The sequence below is a fragment of the Equus quagga genome, chromosome 11 (genome assembly GCF_021613505.1).
Source record: "Equus quagga isolate Etosha38 chromosome 11, UCLA_HA_Equagga_1.0, whole genome shotgun sequence".
Lineage (NCBI taxonomy): Eukaryota > Metazoa > Chordata > Mammalia > Perissodactyla > Equidae > Equus > Equus quagga.
In genome coordinates, this window is record NC_060277.1 from 32,251,588 (window position 1) to 32,273,684 (window position 22,097).

Sequence of the window (22,097 nt, forward strand, 5' to 3'; positions counted from 1 at the left end):
ATTTTCAAAGGAAAAAGAAATATAAATACAGTAAAATGACAATTTCAGTCATCCATTTAATCAAGTTTATTGAAAGTAAACTAAGTGCCAGGTACGTTTCTAGCACGGAACATATAGCAGTGAGCAAGACAGAAGAGTCCCTGCTGTTGGGGACTTGCACTCGAGATGGAGAAGACAGACCATTAAAAATATAAGTCTAGAGGTGATAACTGCTATTTTAAAAAGATGAAGTATAGTAAAGGAAACAAAGACAGATGGAAGGTGCCATTTTGCACTATTTTTTTAATGTGATATTTAGGGACTATCTTGCTTATAAGGTGACATTTAAGAACGAATTGAAGGGAGGGAGTGAGCCATGGGATTATCTGGGGCAGTGTATTCCAAAACTGAGAAAAACCAGTGCCAAGACTCTCATGTAGGAACTTACTTGGTATATTTAAAGAAAATCAAGAAGGCCATTGTAAAAAGGATGGGAAAAGGTGATTAGAAATGAAGTCAGAGAGGGGTAGGTATTGAGATTATAGAGAAAATGGGGTCGGGTCATGTAGGGAGTTTGTAACCCATGGTAAGGATTTTGGATTTTACTCTGAATGAGAAGGAAGCAACTAGAACAGTGGTTCACTGGGGCTGGCCCCGTGGCCGAGTGGTTAAGTTCGCGCGCTCCGCTGCAGGCAGCCCAGTGTTTCGTTGGTTCGAATCCTGGGCGCGGACATGGCACTGCTCATCAGACCACGCTGAGGCAGCGTCCCACATGCCACAACTAGAAGGACCCACAACGAAGAATATACAACTATGTACCGGGGGGCTTTGGGGAGAAAAAGGAAATAATAAAATCTTAAAAAAAAAAAAAAAAAAGAACAGTGGTTCACTCATGGTTATGTTGGTTATATATATGAATATTTCCCGTATCAATTAAAACACAGAAATTCTCCAATATTTATTACTTCACTTAAAAATAATAATAAGCCCATTATGTTAATATAAGTAACATGATTTCTCAGGAAAAATATCTATTCTTCAAAACAATAAAAAATTAGTAAGAGGGCCAGCCCCAGTGGCCTAGTGGTATGTTTGGCACCCTTCCCTTCGGTGGCCTGGTTTCAGTTCTAGGTGTGGACCTACACCACTCCGTTAGCGACCATGCTGTGCTGGCGGCCCACATACTAACAAATAGAGGAAGATTGGCACAGGTGTTAGCTCACGGCAAATCTTCCTCAGGAAAAAAAAATTAGTGAGAAGTGTGGCATTGTTTTACATTTTTGCAAGTATCTTTAGTGTCTCACTTAATAGAAGTCAGCTAGATTCATGTATCTCCTTTTGCAACCATTCTATTATAATGTGATGTTTTAGTTGAGATATATGAAGAATCCTCACAGAGATTTGTAGTTTGAAAAGGTTTTCTAGCCTTTTCAGGTAATTGTGGATATACTTCTTTGATGCTACACAAAAATTTGACATGTGGTGTTTCTTGAAAGTTAATTGCAATGTGGAATCTGAAACTGTATCAATGAACTTTTCATGCCTTAAATACTTTAGGTCTAGGCAAAAAATGATGGCGGCTGGACCAGGTGGATATGAGTGAGATTGCTGAGAATTGGTTGGATTCTGTATATTTTTTTAAGTAGAACAGAATCTGCTAATGTGTTGGACAAAGGTTTTTAGGGAAAGTGAGAAGCCAACGATGATTCCATGGCTTTTCTGTAGAGCCAGAAGGATGGAGCTGCCATTTCCTGGGAGATGATTGTGAGAAGATCAGGACAGGGGGACACACCTAAAGGACTGAGATTATGAGAGATTTTGATTTTCTACATTATACGCTTTTTGGACGTTTCTCTATTAAAAAACAATTTTTTTAATTTTCAAAAGACTTATGGTGTTTTTAAAGATAGAGTAAATGAATCTGTGAAGATATATGTACAAAACCTCCATTATGGCATAGTTTACAAAATTAAAGACTTGGAAATAACCTAAGTATCTTTCAGGTTATAAATCTTTCAAAATATTAAAATTCCATTTGTGAATTCTACATCTGTGTAGAATATCTGTATCTATATGTTAAAATAGACCTAGAGAGAAGATCCAGAATAGTGTCCACCAAAAGATTAACAGAAGCCACTTCTGTGTAGCAAGATTTTAGGAGATTTTTAATTTCCTCTTTATGCTTTTCTAAAATCTTTGAATGTTTTTAAATGAACTTCTAACATTTTTATTTTCAGAAAAAAACTAATTTTATTATTTAAAAGAGTAGGGGTGTTTTATAAAATAGAGCAAATATAAACAATCAGGAATTAGAAGGGAAGTAAGGCTGTAATAAACACATAAATTTTTTTGACCCCCTTTTGTAACTAACACGCAGGTTACCTCTCTAGAAGGATGGTTTGCCACTCTTTGTTAGTCACACTTTATAAGCAAAGGTTAAAGTTCCTAAAGTTTTAGCTGTGGCCGTGAATGCTCATTTGTGTTTCCTATACCTGTTTTTTTTACCCCTCAAACACTGACCTGTTAATGCACCCAGGGGTCAGAAAGGGTTGGAGAGAAGTTGCAGGAGGAATTCAACTTTTATCCTTACAGATATGCTTAGAATGTACATATGTACATCATATGCAAAAATTATAATGTATGATAAACTCATTGATACTTTCTTTTTTTACCCCTAAGTCGATAATGATTCAAAGGCTATATAATAATAGAAATTAATAATTTCCAAAAGAGTCTGTTTCTGAATTTGCCATAGGGGAAAAGATTCAGTCAGGTACTTTGAGCCTCTATTAGATATTTTTATATGGAGTTTTTCGGATCATATTTATATTTCTTGAATATTGTTTGATCCTTCTAAATGTCATCTAAAGAAAAATAGTTTTCTAATTATAAAAGTAATACACTTCATTGTAGAAAATTTGGAGAAACAGCATATTAAAATTAAAGTCATTTATAGTAATTATATCTTCACCCCCATGAATATGAGGCCTTTTCTTTTTTTAATGAATTTAAAAATTTATTTTTAATGAAAAATTTAAATTTTTTCCTTTTGAAACAAATTCAGTTATGAAAAGTTTGTAAAAATAGTACAATGAAATTTCTGTATATCCTTCACCTAGCTTCCCCTAATGTTAACTTTTCACCTCAGTACTGATCTTATCCTAATAACTATCTACAGACCTCATTCAAATTTTGAGTTTGAATTTTGTTCCACTAAGGCCCTTTCTCTGGACCAAGATCCAGTCCTGGATCCCACATTGCATTTAGTTGTCATATCTTCTTGGTCACCTTGTCTTTCATAACCTTGGCACTTTTGAAGAGTACTGGCCAGTTTTTTGTAGAGTTTGTCCCTCAGTTTGGATTTTCCTGATGTTTCCTCAGAATTACGTCGACGTTATATGTTATTGGTAAGAATACCACGGAAGTGATGATTTGTCCTCTCGGTGTATCATATCAGGAGGCTTGTGACATGGATGGGTGTCTTTACTGGTGATGTTAACTTGGTACACTTGGGGTGGTGTCTGCTGGGCTTCTCCACTGTAAAGTTAATTTTTTCCTTTTCTAATTAATAGGTATCTTGTAGGAAGATAACTTTGAGATTTGAGATTATGCAAACACTCCGTTTCTCATTGTACTTTCCTACATCATTTTCAGCACCCATTGGTGGTTTTTGTGTGAAAGTTACTACTACTGTGATTTTCTATTTCCATCATTCCTGGAATTCTGCTATAAAGAACTTTCCCTTCTCCTTCACTGATTTATTTACTTTATTCACTTATTAATTTATATAACTATAGACTTATGAGTGTTTGTTTCATTCTATAGCCTAAAATCTATTGCTATCATTATTTATTTTGCTGCTCAGATTTTCTCCTAGTCAACCATTGGGGCCTCTCACACTGGCTCTGGTATCCCTTTGACGTGCCCCATCATTTTTTAATATTATTGCATTCTGGCATCTTGTACTTGCCTTGGCCCTGGAATTGGCCATTTTCCCAGAGAGCCCTGGATCCTTTTATTAGAGAATGGTTTTAGAGACTAAAATCTGGGTGCTTGTTGAACATCGCTACCTAGGTGTCTATCCCTGTAGGTCCTCTCTGTAGACAAAGCTAGGAAATAGAAGTATGTATATAGAGACATCTACTATATCTATTTGTATATCTACTTATCTGTGTATGTATTTATATATGTGTGTGTTTCAGTGTGTGAAAAACATTTGTATCCATAAAACCATGAGTTCAGTCTAATACCTCCAGTTCCAAACCAACACCAAAGGGTTCATTTTAGTCTTTCCCCTTTTTTATTTATAACTCCTTTCTCCACCTGTGAGAAACATGGCTTCATTAATAAAAACATATTTACTTATTTCCTCAATCCTAGCATAGTCCTGTGGTAGTCTTAGAGTTACTAACCCTTTCTCCTACAAAAACAAATTTACTAACTGGAATACAATAGTTGTCTATAGTGCTTTTTGTCTTTGGAGACTGAAAGGCTCTCTCTCTTTGTACATATACACTCATACACACTTGCTCTCTCATTTTCTTCTTTTGCCAACTTTTATCTTGTTATTTTATAACCTTTTTTAATTTAATAATTTATAACTAAGTATTCTTTAACATTAAGTATTTTTCTGGAGCATAATTTCTAACAGCTGCACTATATTCCTTCATATGAAGGTCATAATTTGTTTAATGAGTCCCCTGTTATAAGACATTGTGTGTCCATTTTCCTTTCTTATAAATTATAAACTTTAGTTATGATCATCTTAAATGTTGACTTGGCTTTTCAGAAGCCACCTGGTAATAAACTTAGTTCTAAAGCAATGGCAAACAGTTTTATGTCCTAAATCTTCTCATTCCTGCAATTTCTTCTTAAGATTATAATAATAGTAAACAAGACAGAAAGAAGAAAGAATATTAGAGTTGCCAATGGAAAATTTGGGGAGAAAATCAAGAGTTGATCAAATTTTCCATGACTGATTGACAGTTTGAATTATTGTACCGTATTATTCTCATTCGATATATGCATCCTGCTGGCCTTAGACAGCATTGGTTCACGCGGTTTTCCAAGCTGCAGCCCTGCTGGCTGATTGAACGTTATACTACTGTCCTCATGGGACATCAGCACGACCTTGGGTCTGTGTATAGGACTCAGTGCCACCAGCTCTTACTATAAATTCAGCCCTGCTCTTGTTATAGTATAAGGCCTTAGGCAAGACACTTAACCCCTGGTGTCTGAGTAAAAATAACACCTTCTGGGAATGGGGCACTGGTTAATGTTTATAAAGTAAACAACAATTTGAGGACTCAAGGAAATAGGTCTATCTTAGTATTCTCATTCTTAGCTGGTTCTTTTATTTCCTTGCTTTATCATAGTAATTGTAACTCTAAAGTTTTTTTTTATTCCCTTATTTTATGGAAACATACTTTTTATATGAGCCATCACGTAGATTATGAAAACTCTGTAGTCTTGATTCTCCATGTCCTGGGACTCTTTCACAAAAGAAAAACATAGTTGTTATGGTAGTGGTATTCCCCCCTGCTTGAAGTCAGAATGGCTAATATAGCCTGCCTTCCCTTCTTGTACCCATTTGAAATTATATTTGTGTCATTTTTTGGTTGAAGGTGTTTTTGTCATGGTTCCTGTTAATATTTTACTGTTACTATCATTTCCATTTCCATCCTAGTCAACAAGAATAAAAGTCAAAATTACTGTGATATCGCAATTCTTAAAATCTGCTTAAAATGTTCTAATTTGTAAATTAAGTAATTATGGAATTGATTATTCTTGCCATTCACCTTTGATTCCTCTTCTTGATCATGTTAACTGTAAAATATATTTGTAAAATGTAGTAAATGATATGACATACTTTCTGTGTTGGAGGTACCAAAGAAAAACTTTGTTAGCTTCTATGGGAAAATTACAAATAAGCATCAAAAATTAAAGTAACTTGCTCAGATTTTCCAAATTTGGTGACAACGCCAGAACTGGTGATAAACATCTGGTGTTTTGATTAGCTTTCTGCTGTTTTCATCGAGACAAAGAAATTAACGTTCAGAGAAGTTAACTTTGTTTAAAGGTGATTTTTTGAGGCAGTCCATGCTGAAACCAAGTGGAGATACCAGGATTTAAATCCTGTTCTAATATCTCTGATCTCTTCTGAGAAGTCTTTACATGATTCTAATGTAATATAAATATTATTTTTCATTTAAATGAAAAATATCTAAATACAATACAAAGGCAAATAGCATAAGAGTACAGGTTTATTTCTTAGTCACTTCCATTACCGCCTACTATTTACAGCAAAACTTCCCAGTAATTGAATGCTTTCAGTTGTTTAATGGAAAAAGGGAAACCATGGCTTGAGGAGCTGATTCAGTGAGCTGAGAACCAGAGGCCTGTGAACTTCAAAGTGCCATTGTGCTGTCACTTTTCTGGGTTCATTTGGGAAGATTTCTCTCAGATGTAGCAGAGGCCAGATTTACCCTTCAGCTAGTGCTTTCTAGCCTGCAGCCTAAGTTTAATAGATCAAAACGTTTGTGTGCATTTTAAGACTTCTGTTTTAAAAGACTTTAGCAGCAATGCCTTTAAAGACTACAAGATAATGCTGTTATCTCATGAAAGAAGAAAACACACACACAAATAAGACAGTGTAGATTGATTAGAAAGATCTCTGGAGAACTATGCTTCCAAATTTAAATTGGAATTAATGTATGTTAAATAACAAATGCTAGCACAGCATTTGGAGAAGTGAACACCATCCCTTTACCCCACACAAAAAAAGCTCTATTTCGTGATGGCTCATAAAGCAGACCATCAGGAACAGTGGTGGTGGTGAACATTCATTAAGGACTTTCTCTGTACCAGGCTCTTGTCTACTTGGTTTGCATTGAATTGACTCATTTGTTATGATAGTCCAATGAAGTAGACAGTTATTATCCTCGTGTTATAAATGAAGACTAAGTAACTCTCCCAAGAGCACATCAGAAAGAAAAATAGCTTTCAGCAAAAGTTGGATGTATAATAAAAGTGTATATCACAGGGTTCCCTTGTCCTATAAAGATGGATTTAAAAATTGTGCTCATGGTCTGTTCAGAATTTGTTTTAAAGTGTGAGAACTTCACAGGAATTTCCACTTTTTTTTAAACCAAGAATTCCTGCTAGACCATGAATAATATTTTTAAATTACAGTTGTGCACTGCATAGCAACGTTTTGGTCAATGACAGACTACATATACGCATATATGATGGTGGTCCCGTAAGATTAGTACCATATAGTCTAGGTGTGTAGTAGGCTTGTGTAAGTTTGTGTAAGTGCACTCTGTGATGTTCGCACAATGACAGATTCACCTAATGATGCATTTCTCAATGTTTCGCCATCATTAAGTGATGCATGACTGTAATCCTCCTTTTCAATGTATACTCAAATCACCTCCCTTTAATTACTCTAGTTCCCTTTCAGCAGTCTGCCTATAATTGCTTTAACCAGTTCCTAAGAGAGACTTGTTAAGATGATTGATGTTTGTAACTGCTTTATTGTATCACTCAACAGTGTCCCAGTTGATATGCTGTTTGCCCTTTTGGTATCAACTGCTTATGATGCTTCTCGAGGTTTAATTTATATTATGCTAGGTAGATCAATGAATTAGCCATTTACTTCCCCCACATTCTCCCCCAAACTACAATATTTGGAAATAAATGGGGGAACAATCAAGTTGCTGACACAACCATAGGAGGAATGCCATCATAATTATAAGATAATCCTGCGATAAATAGTATATACATACTAGAACAACCTGTGCATAGGTTTATTATTAAAACACACATACACACATTTGATGTTCCTCTTTCATTCTTCAGAGTTTGCCTTCTCTGCTTAGGTTATATTCTTGGCTTCTTTCACTAGTTAATCATCATCACCACTAATGGGGCTCCCCTGGATGCAGCCCTGGTCCATCCCACTTGTCCTTTTTGAAAAAACTTCAGACTTCTAGTAGCAATAGGCAATGTCAGATATTCCTCACCCCAAGATACGGAACTACCAACTCCCCAAAAGGTAGCAGGCCTCTCCTCTTTGCTATTGAGGAAGAGTGTAAAGTTCTGTATTCTGCATACTGAATGAGACATGTGTTTGTATAGATTGAATTCATGTTCCATTGTCCTAATGCAAGTAGGCAAAGGTAACCGAGGGCACATGCCTTAAAAATATCGTAGGCGATTCATTGCCTGAAAGGAAGATCTTTAAAGAGCTGTGTTCTGATGTGTTAAGTTTCCATTGTTTTATAAATTCTTCCGTCTAACTTTAATATAGGAGCTGTCATTTTACAATATTTTCCTTAATGTCCAAGTCTTTTTTGAACTACTAAGTTTCCAACCTTTCTTCTCTTTCACACATAACAGGTAGCTCATATGCCACTAAAATTAATGTTAAAATGTTCCAGTAGGCTTTATCAAGTGTCATAAAAGGTGCTAGTCAAAAAATAACTTTAATAAGCTACATGAATAGAGGAAGGTGGGATGTGTGAATTGGACTCTTTTCTCCACTCAGAAGAACCTTCTTAAATTTGCAAAAGCAAATCCCTAAAAGTTTATTGGTGGGATTGCTGTTTAGCCCAAACTGCAAAACAATAATTTGACCTCTTTATCTCTGTAACAACTTCTGATAAACTTAAAGTGTATTACATTTCAAATAACTAGTATTATACTTTTTTCTATAACTCAAAGCTATTCTGAAAACACATTGCATCTTCAATCTACTTTTAAGAGTATTTTAATTGAGGAACTTAATACATGTATGTATGCACATATTAGGATCTGAGAATAGGAAAGAACAGATACAGGAAGCAAAAGAAGATATAATGATATGAATATTTTTCATTGCCCTAGTTCTTTTAACTGAGAGATCCTATGACTGTAGCTGGGTCTATATTTCCATTAATAAATGATCCCCATTTGTAGTAGATTAAAAAGCATAGAAACATTTGATGATACCAGGAGATGGAACTGTCAGGGAGCAAGGCTAACGTAACCTTTGAGGAATATGTACCTATGGGTGCACTGAGCACAGGCTCAGTGGGTTGTCCATGTGTTAAAGAATGTCACTGTCAGTTAAATGAACAAGTTTTAGAATCACAGAGTCAAATACAGTTAGCAGTGAAACTAGTGCAGATATCACCCAGCTTAACAAAAGAAGTACTTGGTCAAATCCTTAATCCAGTAGTGGTAAGAAATGTTTTGATATAGTAAATTGTACATAAAATCTTCTGTATATTCTTAGTAGAATCCTTTTACATTTTTAAATGCTTATAATTAGACCAAATGAAAAGATTGTCTTTAAGTGGGCAGTATAGCACAATAGGCTTCAGAAAGCGTCTTCAAATCATTTTAAGAAAAAGATGGGTAGGCTATAAGTAAATAGTTTTTAGACTTCCAAAATTAGATTATACATATTTAACAATCTACGGTTTAAAGAGTTAATTGCTGTAACTCAAGTCTTTAAAGGATTCTAAAATGAATATTACACTATTACATTTTAAATCTATTTTATGGGTATGTTTCAAGGAATATTAATACTATGAGCATACATTTGAAGGATTTTGTGTCATCCAAAATATGCTGGAACCTTATCAATAACTATTTATAATGTCGCTGACTGTTAAGGTGACTTGGGCATAATTCTTGGCACATAGTAAATCTCAATATATCGTGGGTAAATGGAGTAAATAAATTTCTCACTTTTTCCTTTCTCATTCTTCCTTAAGAGAGGATTGAAAAGGGAGATTTATTGTGTGTGGATTCTCACACTGTTTTTAAGATTATCTGCCAAATCTGAATTGTCTACCAACAAATGTAGCCCGTTTGTTGTAAACAGTAGTGTGACCTTATCAAATTAAGGGAGACGGGGAAGTCTAATTCAGGCTGTTTTCCTGGCAAGACTGCCAGGAGCTCATCTCTTGCCACAGAAGCCTGATGAAGTTTTATTAATGGATGACTATTTAAAAACAAGTAGTTCTAAATGAACTTAATCCTGAGTGCTTATTCTTCTAAATGCAAAGATCCACATTACGGTGCAGAATCATCATCCAGTTCGTGGCTATTTTCTCCTGTATCAAAGCTACATTTTAATTCCACAATACAACACCCAAAACACCACCTAAAACAAAGCACCATTCCCCATTCCGGAAGCAACACAGAGCTGATACATTTGGCATTTCCAAAACTAACACAAATGTGTGGATTTTGAGATATTAAACACCTTTACTTACTCTTGTGGATTTATAAGCAATCTTCCTTCAAGGACTATAATATAATTTGGAAGGCTATTTTCCCCTGGGTGACTCTACCTGTAAGCTTTTGTATGACAATTTGGTGACGGTTTATTGATGACATGATGCTATTATGAAGGATCCTTCTACCCTCAGCTCCTCTCCTCATACCCACATAACAATCCTTCTCCCGGTTGGGCTGTAGGAAATGAGTAATGCTTAACCCATTTGTGTGATCAATTCACTTAAGCAGCTACTGTGAAATGTTAATCACAACTTTAATTTGTACTGCATTAGCATTTTGATTAACTTGTAGGCTTGCTAGCGCACTTGAAGCGCTTTTACTCATAGTTACAGCTCGGAAATGACTTTTTGATTAATTAAGTTTGTTAGACAGCAGCTGAGCTTCCTGAATGCTAACCTTCTGGGGGTAAAAGTTCAGGAGAAAGTTACCGTGAACAACTGTTGCTATTGAAAAAGATTCTTATAAATGTACTTATAGCATTTTAATTATTGACAAAATATTGTATCATTACTTGCAACTGACCTGAACCTTTAGAGGAGTGTGCCTTTCTGTTAAAAAAGCTTTTCTCAGGTTTTCCCATCACTGTAAAAGTTCTGGGAGCTCTTGAACTAAATAGTGCATATTCTAACAGATGTCTAACAACTAATGTTTTAACAAGCTTCCTAGGATGAATTTCCATAGTTGTTTTTTTTTTTAAATAGACTTTATATTTTAGAATAGTTAATGTCTTTTTTCTGCTCTAGGATCCCACTACTCTTTTTCTACTTTGGGATCCCACCCAGGATACCACATTGTGTTTAGTTGTCATGTGTCCTCAGGCTCTTCTTGGCTGTGAATTTCTCAGACTTTCATTGTTTTTGATGTTCTTTCCATAGTATTTTGCATTCTCATGACATTCCATAAGTAACAATTTAGTTTTTATTAATTAATAAAAATCTTTTTTCTTATTCTAGACTAAATAAATCTTTCTCTTAAGCTCTGACAGTGTATTATCTTTATGTCATTTAACCTGAACAGAAGTAGCAACATTATCTAGTCATTTCAACCTTTGTCATGATTTTATTTTCATGTGGTTGTTGTAATCTCTACACTATCACTCAATATGTGAGGGTGACTATCAGGAGACACAAGGAACAGGAGAAAAGGTTTCTTGAAGAAGAGAAAGAATAAAGGGAGGAGGAAGAAAGGGTGCAGGTCATCAGAATCCTCAGAGGGGGATAGAGAGGCTGGAACTTTGCCCCTCCATATGTCACCCTACGGCCACAGAGTCTCGAAGACACCGAGGACTAAATTCACACTTATTAAACTGAAGTTTAGAAAATTTTAATAATGGACTTTAGAGCTACATCTTATATCCTTCTGTTAACTTACCTCTTGCTATGCATTGAATGATATAGTTTTTCTTTTAGTGGCCTAATTTAGTGATTCTGTTCCCTTGCAATGAACTTGACATAATTCAGTCACAGTACTCAGAGTTCCTATTTTACCCATGGATTATTTAAATCCAGAATTCAGTTGTGTTTCAAAAGATATTTAATGGCTGTATATCAAATATTAAAATGTAGATATAACCAAATAGTACATTAAAATTGATTTTAAAATTGTGGGCTTTCAAAAATCATGTTGACAATATTTGTTCAGAGACATTAATCAATTAAATGTGTAATAATTTTGTCTGGAGTTTGTATTTTTCTGTTATGTAGGGGAAACAGGACAGATGTAAACCACTTTAAATCCTTCTTCAAACAAGACGGGCTATATGTATAGCATTCAGAGATAGTAGAGTATACTGTAATGAGCACAGATATGAAATTGGAAAACCAAAATCATCTTTTTCTTTTTTTTTAAGTATGCTTTTCTTTTGGTGAGGAAGATTGGCCCTGAGCTAACATCTGTTGCCAATTTTCCTCTGTTTTTATTTCCTCCAGAAAGCCCCAGTACATAGTTGTATATCCTAGTTGTAAGTCATTCCATTTCTTCTATGTGGCACACTACCACAGCATGGCTTGATGAGCAGCACATAGTCCCGAGCCCAGGATCTTGAACCAGTGAACACCAGGCCACCGAAGTGGAGTGCGCAAACTTAACCACTCAGCCACAGGGCCAGCCCCAGATTGTCTTAACTTAACTTTTTACCAATGTGATTACATAGTCATTGAACTTCTGTGAGCCTCAGTTTCTCCATCTGTGAAAAGGGGGTAGTACTGATGCCTGTTTCATCCTTGGTATTTTAAGGATTAAATGAGAGCTATTTATGAAAGTTTTATAATCTGTGCACTACTATACAAATATTTTCATCACATCCTATATGATACTCTCTATACAGTTTGATTTAACTCTATACTTCACCAGGACTTTTCACAATAGTTGAATGAAATTTACTTTATTTGGCATAAAATACGTAGAAATATGTTGTCAAGCTTGCATTTTTTAAGTATAAGCTACAGTAGAAGAAGATAAGAAAAATATCTATAGATTTGGATAAATCTGTCCTTTGCAGAAATAGTAACACCGCTATGAAAATGTGGTTGAATTCAAATGCTAAGACCAAGCTGGATATGCTTAGGGAATTCTTGAAATCAGTTCAAAATAAATGTTGAGGACATAGGTGTATTCAAGTCAGAAAGCATGCCTTTGGCTTCTGGACTCATAGAGCCTAACAAATTTCCTTCCAGAGAGTGTCCATTTTCTAAACTCCTAATTCTTTTTGTTTGTGAAGGTGAGAGATGGGGTTGTCTTTGTGCTGATGGTGCTGTTAGTGTTTGTTGCATCGTTTTACGTTGCATAAAGCCAAGTACTTCAGAAGGTCTTGAGTTTTCTGTGAATTCCATAGGAGGACGAGGTCTGGGCTGTGTATAGTATGTGCACCTGTCTTTGTTTTTGCCTGTCCCTCTCTCATGATCCATTGCTCCTTCCCTCTCTTGCTCCGGCAGTCAGCCATAGGCAGACACACCCACCATCCCATTTCTATCTTCCCTTTGAAACTCCTGAGCTGGGTAATTCTTATTTCTCCAGTAATAAAAGTCTGCCTCCTCAGGTGTCTCCAACCACATGTTTTTCTCAGATTCCTGCTTCTTTTATCCATGTCATGTTTCACTTTCAATGTCTGTAAGATTTCTTTTTCAGCTATGATCCAAACTCTAGATCTCTCTGCCCACCTTCCTCAAACACCAGTTCACTCTTCAGGTTCATCCCAGCTCTTGCAGTCATCACAAGGGCTTCAGCAGATGACCTTTTTTCCACATCATGATTGCATGCATCCCAAACTCCTCCACTCTAATAATTACTATATCCAAATCACTTTAGCCACCACCTCCATGATATCACCCTCTGAATCTCCTCTCTGACTGTAGCATCTTTACCAGTCAGCCTGACTGAACATTTCTGTTACTCATTAGACCTGACTCTCTTATCCTCTTCCTAAACCTTCAGTTCGGTCTTAGTCCTCTATGACTTTGCTTGCCACCCTAAACAGCATTGACCCTCGAGTTGTCCACTTCAGCAGTGATATCGCTGGTAACCTAAAGTCTCTCACCTCCCTGGGTATTCGTCAACATCTGAATTCTCTGCTTTCATCCTCAAATTATTCCTACTCAAATTATTCATACTCATTATCACCGGAAACAATCCCAAAACATTGCTAATTGTTTCTACACTTCCTAATTGTTTCTAATAATTTCTATAATTATTGTTTTAAAGTCATGCTGTTGAAATCACTGCTGCTCTAGTTTTTATTCACATCATTAATTCCCCCCAGTACTTAGTCAAAACCCTTTCATGCTCCTTTACGGTACTTTCTCCCAGCAAGAGATAGCACCTCCAACTTACAGACAAGACTGAGCCCTCTGCTATGAGTGCTATCAATTTCCATCCTCCTCACAGCAGAGCCTCTCTCTCCAAAGGCACTGTGTGTGTGAGGCTTCAGTGACCAGCTGAAGCTTGTCTTTTGTATGAGGCCTTACCCACACACCCCAGCAGCCAGACCTCATCTTCCTCTGATCCCAAGAGGGTCTTTTCTCTGTGCAGCTTGTTCTGTACTTAGTATATACTGCCTTCTTTTTTGGCTTAGGTTTTTCTGCCTGTGATTTCAAGGATATTACAGTCCACCTGGAAAGATAGAAAGTGTACTTTATGAAAACAAGTAACAATATAGTATGGGTATGTTGACATTTTATTGATGAAAGATTAAAACTTACAGAAGATAGACTTTTTCTATCTTTACAGAAGATAGGATTTTTCATATGAGAAAAATGAATACCAGTAGTTCAGTGATTTGCCCAAGGTCTTACAGTTAATTTAAAGGCACAAGACTCTAAACTCTCAAGTCTGTTTTAGTATACCGCACCATCTTCAAACCAGTGTCGAGTGTTCATGAGTTATACGTATGATTATACTTCGTCTAAACTTACTGTTTGCATTAAATACTGTCGTATCAGGAAACCTGCTCAGAGTCCTATTTTATCTGGTATGCACATGCCTCATAGAATCTTCTGTTCTAATCCAGGACCCCATTCCAATTCCACACACCTTCTTCACATCCTGAACTTTATAGGCAGTATACTATACTGGTTAAAAGTAAGCATTTTGGAGTCAAGCTTCCCAGAAGCTTGAACCCCAGCTGTACCCATTTACCAGAGCTTTGTAGCCTTAGGCATGTTTCTTTACCTCTCTGAGCCACCATGTCTTCATCTGTAAAATGGTTTAAGTTCGGTAACTTACATAAAATGTTATCAGAGTGTTTGACAAATGGTACATGCTTGACAAACAACCCCTCGAATCCCAGTTGTTTCAGTAGTGCCCTGAGAGTACCTTCGATGCCCTCACCTCTTTATCCTTTCCTGCCTTTACGGATCTCATCTCCACGTAACCCCGACCCCACTCTGCTCCAAAGATGCTCATTTTAACTATTTTGCTACCTGCTTTGTACCCAGGATTTCTAAGTCCACAACCCCAGCCCCTACTCTCTCCCCAGAGCTCATTTTTACCTGGACTTTTCACCTGGCTTCATAGTGGCACCTCAGTTAAAATGTGTTCAAAACCAAACTCATCACCTGCTCTCCTATAAATAAATGACAACCCCACAGTTTCTGTTAATTGTGATAAGGTTTTAATTGTAATATAATTTTATAAATGAATACAGTGCTATAAATCATATTTCCATTCTGTCACAGCTGGACATGACACTGAATCAACACTCAGTTGAAGGTGAAGACAACTTAGTGGGATAAAGTCTCACACAAAGTCAGCCCCCATCCTTTTTCCCCTACACTTAGAATCATCCTGGCTTTACCTGGTAGGTAGCATGCCAAGTAGAAAGTGGATAAGAGGTAAAGGGAGAGTAAGTATTTGCCTAATGTTAATGCTAAGCTAGTAAAGAATGTGCACAGTTATTTCTCCTTAGTGTACTAAAACAACCTTCTGTTATTGAGCATTAGATCTCTGTAAGGGACTTTAAGGTGACTTGGGGAACTAAGCCATGATCTCCACCTGTTACCAAAGCTGCCCCAGGGAGTATCATATTCCTGTTAGTCCTTATCTACCAGGAAGACTGCTATAAAGATAGTGAGACAGAAGGAGTCCATCCTAGGCTCTGTCATGTGGAGGTGTGTCACTGCAGGCAACCAGGACCCTCAAGCCCATTTTCTTGGACCATCCTTGACCTTAGCCCCTTTAGGTATGTGCCTCTGAACAGTAACATGGGCTTGCCCATTCAGACTGAGAACCGAGCCCACATCCTCCAGTTTGGCCTGAGCTGCAGTGTCTATCTTTGGCCTTGTCCCCTGGCTTTCTTGTAATTGCACACCTCTCTTGAGGAACAGTTCTGCCCATTCTGTGCCTTTGCTCCTGACCATGCATGCCCTGCCCCTTGAAACCCTGTACCTCTCAGTGCAGAAATCAGCACCAAAAGGCCAAAGGAAGTCCCTATAAGAAAGAATGGGGTGTTTTAGGGTGTTCTTTTCATATTATCCTGGAAAAACTTTAAAAATAGACACATCTTGGGGCTAGCCCAGTGTTGTAGTAGTTAAGTTTGTGCACTCTGCTTCAGCGGCCCATGGCTCCCAGGTTCAGATCCCAGGTGCAGACCTAGCATGGCTCATTCAGCCATGCTTTGGCAGCGTCCCACATAAAACAGAGGAAGAGTGGCACAGATATTAGCTCAGCAACAATCTTCCTCAAGGAAAAAAAAAAAAAAGAGGAAGATTGGCAACAGATGTTAGCTCAGGGCCAATCTTCCTCGCACACACACACAAAAAAAATAGACGCCTATTTATTGAGTTCTACTGTGTTCCAGCCAGTATATTAGATATCTTACATAGTACCTTATCTCATTTTACCCTCAGAGCACCCCTATAAGGAGGTATAATACCCCTTCTATCAATGAGAAGTCTGGCATAGTAAAGTTAAGTGGTTTCCCCAAATTTACACATAGGAAGTGGGACAAAATTAGGATTCAAACCTCTGTCTATCTGACGTCAAAGCCTGTCATTTTTTTGCTACACGGTACTGCCTTTGACAGAGGTACAACAGCTTAAGCAGAATGTCGTTATGATCATTGTAACTGGATTTTTACCGTATTCTTTCACAAACTAGTATGTCTTGAGTGCACTATGCAGGGCTAGAATTACAAAAAATATTTCCAGAGTCGTGCCATCAAGGAGTGTAAAGGGCAGGTGTGTAAACAAAGAATCACAATGGGATAATGGTGGCGTGTGTCAAGAGCAGCAGACACATAGGAAAAAGAAGTACCTACAATCCACCTGGAAGCATTGGGGAGGCTTCACACTTGGAGTAACATTTGATCTAGTCTTGAAGGATAAATAGGAATCCCCAGGTGGACAAGGCCAAGAAAGCAGTATTTGTAAAAAGGGAACATTAGGAGGAAAGATGAATGCGGGGAAACAGCAGTAATTTAGTATCGCTGCACTGAAGGTACAGAGGGGAAGGTGGCAAGGGCGGTAAGCCAGGACCAGATAGATCATAAGGTGTTGACTGTCGTGCAGAGAAGTGTTAGCTTTTGTCCTCTACACAGTGTGAAGCCATTGAAGAAATTTAAGCAGAGGAATGGCATGATCAGTTTTACCTCTGTAAAAATTTACTTTGGTAACAAAGTAAAATATGGGTTGAAAAAAAATGAGATAAGAATGAAAAAAGGGCTATTTATCATATTTCAAGTGAGAATTAATGAGGGCAGGGGGAGGCAAAGGAAACAGGACCAGCTATAAGGTGATTGAGCAGACGTGTAGCAACGTTTGGCTCGCCACATTTGGGTAGTCACAAAACCTGTGTCATCCCAGATTCTTGATCTCCCTACCTACCTTTTCTCTAAAACAAGGTAAATACTAGTTTTCAATTCATGATATGGCTTTTCATTTGCTTCATGTGAGCAATCACTTTGCATGATTTTTTACGTTTCACATCTGGATCATACAATGAAAGATTGTGGGGAACTCTCATAAATTTTATGAAATCTTTCAACTTCATCATGAAAACTTCAAAGTTAAAAACATATGGTCCATCCCTCCAACTCTTCTAATATGTAAGCTTTTGGTCTGGAATTTATTTCCAGTCAAGTTGAAATGTGAAATCACAAGTCAAATCTCCATAGTTACTCCACATTACAACTTCTAAATCATCGTGATACTGCATTAGATGTAATTATTCACTTCTCTTTTCCTTTTCTCTTCCCTTACAGAACTCAAGAGTTGTGGCTTGTAAACTAATACTTTTTTTGTCTGAGTAGTGTTCATCATGACCTGCTTGTCTCATGCACTTCAAAGAAAGGCAAAATGTTTTAATTAGCTCTGCAGAGACGTAGGAAGCAGAGAGGTGGATTTTCCCCAGATTTATAAACATGTACCTTTGTAGATGTATACACATTGATAGACACACATACACATATTCATTCTTATGAATATACCTATTATACCAACATTCAGGCTTTACGATGTATAATTAGTAGACTCATGGGTGATTACTCAATGGTGTAAATTCCATCACATCAACCATGCTATCCAGAAATGTTGATCCATTTCCCTGTAAGGTCTATGAGAAGACCACAGATTCGTTGAGCCAGGTGTTTTTTAAACTATTTTACTTGTGTAAGTTAGAGAAGACAGACAGGAAATTCAAAACTTGTAAGGAAAATATATCTGCCTCAGCAGTACTAAGTAGTATAACAAGTTAATTTTACTAAAATAATATACCTTAAAAATTATTTCCAAAAAAGTATTAATAGATTTCATACATTTTATCAATATTTTGCTGTTGGTGAGATGTTTACTATTAAAGTGTCATTTTAGACATTTACTAGGTACATCCAATTTCTCTTACCTTCTCTTCATTTCCCAAAACAAGAGAGTACACTCCTAAAACTGTATTAAAGAGCTGCCTCAGATCATGATATTAACTTATGCGTCTTTAAGTCAGCATTCTCCAGAATCTAATTTAATTGAAATAGCTTTGCCTGTGTAAACTTCTCCTTTGTTTAAATAAGATTTCACTGTTTAGTTTTGCCTTAAGCAAATGCAGCGTTTGTTTGTCCGTAAAACATTAGATTAAATGTATAGACTAATATGAATAGCCTCCCGTCATTCCACATGCACCACTGGCAGTTGCCCCTTTGCTAGTGTGTAGTGTATTATTTTCGTTGAAAACCAGGCCTCTGTCCTTAAGCTGCTCTTTGGGGAAAATAAATTTTTGGCAAGAAAATCTCCTATCGCCTTACCGTTATTGATTTTAAATTTGGAAAAGACTACCTGAGATTTACTCTTTAAATGCAGCTGCGAATGCTCTTGATACAGTGAATTATATAGGTATTTGCTCTCCAAGTACACTGAGTTTTTTCCTTTGCCTTATTACTGGGTACCAGTATTATCTGGCTATCTTTGCTGCCCTAAAAAACTTAAATATTTGACACTCTGTGGGAAGTAATATGCAGTGAATGTTACGGGAGATTCAGTTTGTTCTCTCCAATCCAACTGTAGTTCATTTTCTGGTTTCTATTTTGATTTAGAGGTATAATGCTCGGTTTTGTTGTTTCTTTTTTGTTGAGGCTAACATCAGATCTCCAAAGAAGAGGGCAGGTGCCATGGTATTCTTTTAATACGTGCCTTTCCCCTGTTCAGGCAATGCTGGATGTGGCTGCAAACCAGGGCTGGCTGGTGACTGTCCTAAACATCAGCAACCTGGTTCAGATGGTGATCCAGGGTCGGTGGTTGAAAGACTCTTCTCTTCTCACAGTACCAAACATAGAGCTCCACCATCTTCACATTTTCAGGTGATGGTTTGGATTTTCAATGTAATTGGTTTTTAAGTTTCAAAAAGATTATTTTGTTTTCATGTGGGTTTTTTCAGGCTGTACCTAGAATATTGATTCTTTACAGTGAAAATGCCTGTTTCCCAAGGGGAGACATGGCCTACTTCGTGATGTAATGTTCTCTCTTAGAATTTGATCATCTGTTCCAAGCTGAACCACAATTCATTGTAACCTTCTAATAAATTGTTTTCCGTTTGCAACAATGGATACATTTTTATTTTAACTGTGTTTATTCCTTTACAATATCAGCCTTCATTTAAAAAGATTCTTTAAAGTACTTTGTGATCTAAAGCAAAATATTTAAATTGCCAATTTCTGTTATTGCAGAATAGATTTGAGGAATCCGAAATCCATTATCAAAAGTAAATTGTGCATCTGCAAAATGTCCAAAACTGGGTAGCTATTTTTGCTGGGAGCTCAAAATATAACCTATGCCTAAAAGAAAAGTTTATATTATCATCAAATGATTTAACCCTTAGGTCCTAGGTACATGGCTGCAAATATTTTAGGAAGGAAGAGAATAGTACATGTTACAAGCAAGGTTGGCAGTGTTTAAATGGAAATGTTTCTTTCATGCCAGTGTTTCACACCAGTTGAGAGATACTTTACAGCCAAATCTTGGTTCACAGTCATGTAGACAAAGCAAAACAGTCTGGCTGCAGCCTGCTGTCATGTACCCTCAACCTCTTGTCAGCTAGATTAGGGGTGGTGGTCATTTGAGGCATCTAGATACAGACGCCAGGCAGAACCTCAGACACACCTGGGGTCTCCTCAGGGAAGTCCCTCAATTTGACTCAAGTGTGAGGTTCCAGGGCAGTTATTTCCATGGTGCTTGAATGCCCAACATGGGATGACCTGGACACTAAAAGGCACATTCAGAGAGAGAGCCACACCAGCAGCAGGTGGCATGGGAAAAGCAGATCCCTCATGTGTCTGCAGCTCAGTTTCAGGAGCCCTTCCAATCTGGTAGTAAAACTGGTGGGAGTTGGGTTTCAGCAGTAAACCAGGCACATAACGGTGCTACCACGACACAGCACGGAGGCTGCTTCAGGCCTAGGAGATTGGATCCAGTTCTTTACTGTCACCCTGAAAAGTGCTATGACAGTATAATTTTAATTATGTTTTTCTTCCTGCTGTATAAGCAGCAAATAGAGAATGAAATTTAGATGGACTCCATTCTTGGGGATCTGGCAGTATTTACGCTATAAATCTCAAAGATTCCCAAAATGTGCTTTTCATTTTATGCTCCTAACAACTTACAATGAAAACTTTATTCACGTAATTGTATTAGAGACATTTGCCTGCAACCATTGAAAACATGTCAGGGCTGCAGTGCAGAGCTTTATCCACGTAAAAGCGTCAGTGCATGCCAGTGCCTTCCTATGCAAAGACACCCATGTCCTGTGAACCCTCAGTATTGACTGAGCTCCCCTATGATTTACACATTTTATGTAGTGACAGCAATACTGCCTTGAGTTGATATATCTTAGAGGATGCTGGCTGATTCTGAAACATAGCAATAATGGCCTTTAAAAAGTTATATAGTAATCTTAATTTTAAAAAACTGTTCTAATTTTATCAAGCATTATTGTCAGAAAATCCCATTTGTGCCATGGAAGAATTATTTGGTTTGTGTTGATATTATTTCTTAGGAAATGGAGCTCAGGTATAAAGGGCCCACGAGCTGGGTGCCATGGCTTCATCGAGTGCCTTCCTGAACTGATCCATGCCTGCGGAGGGAAAGACCACGTATTTAGCTCCATGATGGAAAACGAGCTACCAGCTGCAAAAATGAAGCAGGTGAGGCCATCCCTTCTGTGTTTTGAGGCTCCCTCACTCTGTCTGGGAATTTATACCAAGATCTTCTAACTTAGAGCATTGGAGTTTTGGAGTAAGGCTCACCTGGGTTTAAAGTCTGTCCACCATTTACTGATCATGATTATAAACATGAAAACATCATACCTGTCTCATGAAGTTCTTGTGAAAATTAAGCAGGGTGTTATAGTTCCTGATAGAGAACAAGAGCTCAGTAGATGGTACTGAAAGTCACGACAGTGACAGTGTTTAGTAGCAGTCCTGGCCTTATTAGAAGTTGCTTCAGTCGAATGCTAGTCAGCCGGCTGGGAAAGTCCTGCGACGCCTCGTCCATCGCTAGGCTACGTTACTGAGGCCGTCTCACCCCTTTCTTCAGGATGATTTTTCTTTTTTTACTCTTGGGTATATTTTCGTGCAATTCTCTCAGTTACTTTTTTAAGCCCCTTCCTTATTTTAATCATTTTATTGTTCCTAGATTCTCAAATAGTCCTTCAAATGAACATTTTATTTTTTTATTTGTGTAGCATATAACTGAGACAGAAAGCTACATCTGTGTTGTGAAAGACACCATAGGTCATCTCTCCAGACCATCTTTGCAAAGGCCAAAAATATGAATGAATGATGCCAGAAGTATTTGGCATATCTAGACTTTTAAGTCTTAAACAATTTTACCCTAAACATGTAAAGTAAACATTCA

The 22,097-nt window shown here is 37.2% G+C and overlaps 1 protein-coding gene across 2 annotated transcripts in view; it reads left to right on the forward strand.

Annotated features, from left to right (window-relative positions):
• ASCC3 (activating signal cointegrator 1 complex subunit 3) overlaps positions 1-22,097 on the forward strand; it is a 323,391-nt gene that overhangs the window by 293,873 nt on the left and 7,421 nt on the right. For both annotated transcript variants that reach the window (XM_046674951.1, XM_046674950.1), the window contains exons 38-39: positions 19,395-19,546; positions 21,238-21,385. In XM_046674951.1, coding sequence (XP_046530907.1) covers positions 19,395-19,546; positions 21,238-21,385 — 300 coding nt within the window. The remainder of the gene's footprint in view (positions 1-19,394; positions 19,547-21,237; positions 21,386-22,097) is intronic.